The sequence below is a fragment of the Capricornis sumatraensis genome, chromosome 2 (assembly GCF_032405125.1).
Source record: "Capricornis sumatraensis isolate serow.1 chromosome 2, serow.2, whole genome shotgun sequence".
NCBI classification, from domain to species: Eukaryota; Metazoa; Chordata; class Mammalia; order Artiodactyla; family Bovidae; genus Capricornis; species Capricornis sumatraensis.
Window position 1 is genome coordinate 52,094,272 of NC_091070.1, and position 6,248 is coordinate 52,100,519.

Sequence of the window (6,248 nt, forward strand, 5' to 3'; positions counted from 1 at the left end):
TGCATTTTTTTGGAGGAGTGACTTGAGAGTGAGAGAGACAGACAAAGAGTGGCAAGCAATGTGAGCAGTTTTTTGATTTCTCTTGGGTGTGGCATATGAGGATCTTAGTTCCCTACCTAGAAATTGAACCTGTGCCCCCTACTCTGGGAGGTCATAGTGTTAACCACTGGACCACCAGGGAAGAACCTGTCAGCAAAGTCCCTGCCAGCAGTTTTGAAGGAGGCATTTTTCATACTGTATTGCCAAAACCATCTATGGGACTCTCTTGGTGTTATCCTTTGTTCAGACTGCCAAGAATCCTAGTCTCAGACATTAGTGAGGGAGATCTACAATTTGGAATCTCAAGGATATTCCTACAGCCTAAAGATTATTAACAGTCATGGAAAGGCAAATGGATTTTTTGTTTGTTTTTTTGAGCAATTGCCACGAAAGAACAAACTCTGGTTTTTGCTTTACTTTTCCCCTTCAAATAAAACAACAAAAGAAACAACTTTGAAGGTCATTTTATTGCTTCAGTCTTCAGTGAAATTCAGGGACTAATTCAGTTACTCCTACATAAGAGGAGTAACCTCTGATCTCCAGGTCAAAAGAAGGCAAGGGCGCACCTGTATGTTTTCATGGTTCCTTGTTAGGGGGAAAAAAGCTTTCAGGTTCTTGCATGAGTATTGACAGGTTGTTATAAATGATTTTACAGCAGGAGAGCATGGGTACAAACTGGACTGTTCTGGATCAAATAGCTGCTTGCCTTCTCAGACATTGCCAGCATTTTTTCCTGCTTGCTCACCTCCCTTGGTGACTTGTTCTTGCAAATATGATCCTGAATGATATATCTGAGCTTGCTCTCTTATCTGAGAGCAGGAAGCTGGGCGAGTGACGGAGGCACCTGCTGCTCTTTACTTTACAGAGATTAAGGAGGAAACTGCCACAGTCTCTTGGATGTCCTATGGAAGTTAGAAAACGTATTCTGGAGAGGCTGAAAGGAGACCAGGAGATATGATGCTCATGTTCACTTCCACAGAACCCGACCCTTGGAAAAAGAAACACACTGTGGCAACAGATCTTCCCTAAATAGGACAGAAGCGATTAAAGGTGAGTTTTCTTTATTGTTCATTGTTCCTTCCTCTTAGATTTCCGTAAGTTATTCCTCAAGTGGATACAATCATGCATCAAAGGAGATTGTGATAAGGGAAAAGAGTTATTGCTGGAAGGGTATGTCACATTTTGTTTCTCTTTCTCACCTTTTAGGAGTTTTTTCCCCTCTATAGTATCTGGTTTTCTTTGGTATTAAGTATCCTAGTGATTCAAATAGACATTTAAATAGACATACTTTTTCATATTCTTTTTCATTATGTTTTGTCACAGGATATTGAATATAGTTCCCTGTACTGTATGGTAGGACCTTGTTTATTTTTTTACATAGCAGTTTCTAAGTACCCTGTATTGTATTTAAAATGTAACTGTAGTGGAGGAACAAGAATCAAGCTTACAGACACAGATACACAGACACAGACACACACACACAGACACACACACAGACACACACACAGACAGACACACACAGACACACACACAGACACACACACACACAGGGACGAGGGAATATGGATGAGTCCCAGATTTGCTTTTTATAAGTATGTGATATTTGGCAAGTTATTTAGCTTCTGTTTTCCTCTCTATAAAAGAGGCCTAATAATACTGTGTTTTAAACATGTTGTGAAGATCCAAGGGGACGACGTAAAGAAATATTTCTGACTCATAGAAAGCACTCATTAAATACAGATAGGCATAGCTCTGTGTGTCTCTGTGTGTGGATGGTTTAGTCTCAAAGTTGTGTCTGACTCTTGCGACCCCATGGACTGTAGCCTGCTAGGCTCCTCTGTCCCTGGGATTCTCCAGGCAAGAATCCTGGAGTGGGCTGCCATTCCCTTCTCCATTTGTGTGGATATATTTTATTCATTTATTGTTGGCCTCACTATGCAGCATGTGGGATATTAGTTCTACAACCAGGGATTGAACCTGCACCCACTGCCTTTGAAGCGTGAAGTCTTAACTACTGGACCACCAGGAAAGTCCCTGGATAGATGATAAATCTGAGTCAACTGAGAGTTATCTATATGAATGACTATAATGTATTTTTGGAATTATGTTCAATTTTTTGTACTTGTTTAAGAACATTTTCTTAAAGCATGGCTAGATGCTATATCCGGAGAAGGCAATGGCACCCCACTCCAGTACTCTTGCCTGGAAAATCCCATGGATGAAGGAGCCTGGTAGGCTGCAGTCCATGGGGTCGCTAAGAGTCGGGCACGACTGAGCCACTTTACTTTCACTTTTCACTTTAATGCATTGGAGAAGGAAATGGCAACCCACTCCAGTGTTCTTGCCTGGAGAATCCCAGGGACGGGGGAGCCTGGTGGGCTGCCGTCTATGGGGTCGCACAGAGTCGGACACGACTGAAGCGACTTAGCAGCAGCAGCAGCAGCAGATGCTACATATAACCAGTGAATTATGTGTGGTGAAAGCATCTAAAATATGAACTGTCAAATAAGACCAAGAAGTGAACTGCATCTTTTAAAAGAACTTTGGATTTCTAGAACTGAAGGTGAGAGTGTGAACTTCCTGTCTTTTCTGTCTAGACCAATCACAAATTCTGTTCTCCAGATAAAAGCTATTTTAGACACAGGGTGGTAAGGGGTAGGCAGAAGCCCTCTCTTCCTTGGAATAAAGGGTGGGGACTTCCTCTTACTCAGTACTCCTCCACAGCAGCAGGTACCCAGGGTTGCTTCCTTTTCTCTCTCCCGGGTGGAGGTGGAGCCGGGTCCTAACTCCAGTCCCAGCATGATCAGCTGGTTTGCAGCGTCAGGTTACAGATCTCCATCCACAAGGGTCCTAGGCAGGACTTGACTGAGGATATTTGTCTAGAGAAGAAATCTATCTTTGCCATCACTCTGGAGTTGAACTTGATGTTCATTGAGGATATTCCAGATTAGTTTGTTAACTAAAGGCATTTTGTTCTGTCCAAGGATCTCCTCCTCCACCTTCCCTGTACCCAAACTCTACTGACCTCCCATCCCATGAAGATGACTGGGTGGAAGAAGAAGCTCTGCCGGGGGCATCATCTGTGGGCCCTGGGCTGCTATATGCTACTGGCCGTTGTTGCTCTGAGGCTTTCTCTCAGGTTGAAATGTGACGTAGATTCCTTGGATCTGGAGTCCAGGGACTTCCAAAGTCAGCGTTGTAGGGACGTCTTGTACAAGAACCTGAAGCTGCCAGCAAAGAGATCCATCAACTGTTCTGGGATCACACGAGGGGACCAGGAAGCGGTGGTCCAGGCTCTCCTGGACAACCTGGAAGTCAAGAAGAAGCGGTTGCCTTTCACTGACACTTATTACCTCAACATAACCAGGGACTGTGAGCAGTTTAAGGCCCAAAGGAAGTTCATACAGTTCCCACTGAGCAAAGAAGAGCTAGACTTCCCCATCGCATACTCGATGGTGGTCCATGAGAAGATTGAAAACTTTGAACGGCTGCTGCGAGCTGTGTATGCCCCTCAGAACATATACTGTGTCCATGTGGATGTGAAGTCCCCAGAAACTTTCAAAGAGGCAGTCAAGGCCATTATTTCCTGCTTCCCCAATGTCTTCATGGCCAGTAAGTTGGTCCCCGTGGTTTATGCCTCCTGGTCCAGAGTGCAGGCCGACCTGAACTGTATGGAAGACTTGCTCCAGAGCTCGGTGCCATGGAAATACTTACTGAATACATGTGGGACAGACTTCCCCATAAAGACCAATGCTGAGATGGTCCTGGCCCTCAAGATGTTGAATGGGAAGAACAGTATGGAGTCTGAGATACCTTCTGAGTACAAAAAAACTCGCTGGAAATACCACTACGAGGTGACAGACAGACTGTCCCTAACTAGCAAGATGAAGGACCCTCCCCCTGATAATTTACCTATGTTCACAGGGAATGCCTACTTTGTGGCTTCTCGAGCCTTTGTCCAACATGTCTTAGAGAACCCCAAACCCCAAAGACTGATTGAATGGGTCAAAGACACCTATAGCCCCGACGAACACCTCTGGGCCACCCTTCAGCGTGCTCCATGGATGCCTGGCTCTGTTCCCTACCACCCCAAGTATCACATCTCAGACATGACTGCCATCGCCAGGCTGGTCAAGTGGCAGGGCCACGAGGGAGATGTCAGCATGGGGGCACCTTATGCACCCTGCTCTGGAATCCATCAGCGGGCCATCTGCATTTATGGGGCCGGGGACCTGCACTGGATTCTCCAGAACCATCACCTCTTGGCAAACAAGTTTGACCCAAGGGTGGATGATAACGTCCTGCAGTGCTTAGAAGAGTATTTACGCCATAAGGCCATCTATGGGACTGAACTTTGAGCTGTACTGTGGGCGGATCGATACCCGAGGGCCAGGGACATGTGCCAACAGGGCCAGGGCATGCTGGTACTGTGTAGGGTGGGGGACGGGGGCTGTGGAATTCATGGCATCCCCCAGGGTCAGAGGGCTGCTTTTGGAGTGTGGAGAGTAGATATGCTGACTTGCAGACTACTTCCCTGGGTGAACACTGACTCAGCCCACTTCCAATAGCTCCTTCATGCACTTTCTCACTGAGTTTATAATAAGAACCAGCTGTCTGGGTAAGTGTGGGAAGAGACCCTGGATTTCAGTTGAATTGGTACTGAGTTTTCCACTCTCTGGAGGTGCCCATTCCTAATAATTCTAGGCTTGGTAGTGGGGAGGGGACATTTTGATGGACAGAAGGCCTTCTGTTTTATACTATTAACTTAATAAATAGCTTCTGATTAAAATCTCTACCTCTTTTTTTTTTTTTTTTTTTTGGTCTAGTAAGCCAGAAATAAAACCATGAGACTTTTTCTCATAACTCTTGGTGACATTTGAAATCCCCAGTAGCCAGCAAGAGAATCACCATTATTCCCTAGTGATCATGGCAGGCTGTATAAATGGCCGATGCGCAAGAATGTAAAGCTTCCCTTGTTTTGTTAACATTGCCAGTAAAAAAGCCAGGGTGATTTAACCAAGGTGACCATCCATATCCTTACAGGAAAATTACAGCACTAATTTTGCAAGCTTCACAGCCAAAGCTTAATGTTTCATAACAATGATTGTAGCAGCCATTAGGTAAGGTCATCATATAATTTACTGTCAAAACTGGAACTCATTTTAGTTGGCGGGGGGTGGGTGGCCTGTAGTATTAAGGATTATTTAGATAACAAAAATAAACTAGGTCTGGTTACTCCATCTTTATGCCTCTGGAGTCAAAACTCTTATTTAGGTATGTGAATGGAATGGTCACTGATTTTGTGGTTTATACATTTCCTTGGGTGGGAGACAGTTGTGTGTGTGTATGTTATACGTGCCTTCTCTGCCCCAGCCTTCTGGTCACCTGCCCAACAAATGTTACCCAGTGAAACACTTTCTTTTCTAAAGCTCCAGAGATAATTATCAGGTTGCTATTAGTTGCTTAGTCACGTTGGACTCTTTGCGACCCCACGGACGGTAACCCGCCAGGCTCCCCTGTCCATGGGATTCTCCAGGCAAGAATACTGGAGTGGATTGCCATTCCCTTCTCCAGAGGATCTTCCCAACCCAGGGATCGAACCCTGGTCTCCAGTATCACAGGCAGATTCTTTACTGTTTGAGCTATAGGGAGATCTCACTTTATCAGAAGGCAATTAGCTGCAAGTTATATTCTTCTGTGATGAGGAAGTGATCCTTTGTAAACAGATAAGCGTATCCTGTATATGGTAGAACTGGTTTTCTGCATACAGTACATTCTGGAAAAATCACTTCTGGAAAAGTGATTTACACACCAGTTTGTATAATCTGGGGCTTCCCTGATGGCTCAGTTGGTAAAGAATCCGCCTGCAATGAGGGAGACCCTGGTTAGATCCCTAGGTTGGGAAGATCTGCTAGAGAAGAGAAAGGCCACCCACTCCAGTACTCTTGGGCTTCCCTTGTGGCTCAACTGGTAAAGCATCTGCCTGCAATGTGGGAGATCTGGGTTTGATCCCTGGGTTGGGAAGATCTCCTGGAGAAGGGAAAGGCCACCCACTCCAGTATTCTGGCCTAGAGAATTCCATGGACTGTATAGTCCACGGGGTCACAAAGAGCTGGAACACAACTGAGCAACTTTCAGTCACTCACTCACTTGTATAATTGGATCGTGCAATGAGCCTGTTTTCTTCATTTCTGATTTTGAGTCAGTTC

General features: G+C 45.1%; 1 protein-coding gene across 1 annotated transcript; it reads left to right on the forward strand.

The window, feature by feature from the left end:
• The first annotated feature begins 549 nt into the window (after positions 1-549).
• GCNT3 (glucosaminyl (N-acetyl) transferase 3, mucin type) lies at positions 550-4,725 on the forward strand. Its single transcript, XM_068965426.1, has 3 exons — positions 550-607; positions 905-1,089; positions 3,024-4,725. Exon 3 carries the CDS (start codon positions 3,075-3,077, stop codon positions 4,395-4,397), a length of 1,323 nt encoding a protein of 440 aa, XP_068821527.1. The 5' UTR covers positions 550-607; positions 905-1,089; positions 3,024-3,074; the 3' UTR covers positions 4,398-4,725.
• The last annotated feature ends 1,523 nt before the right edge of the window (positions 4,726-6,248 follow it).

Bases quoted from the DNA above. Each gene is read 5' to 3' on its own strand.
- GCNT3 (XM_068965426.1), top strand. From the start codon at position 3,075: ATGAAGATGACTGGGTGGAAGAAGAAGCTCTGCCGGGGGCATCATCTG.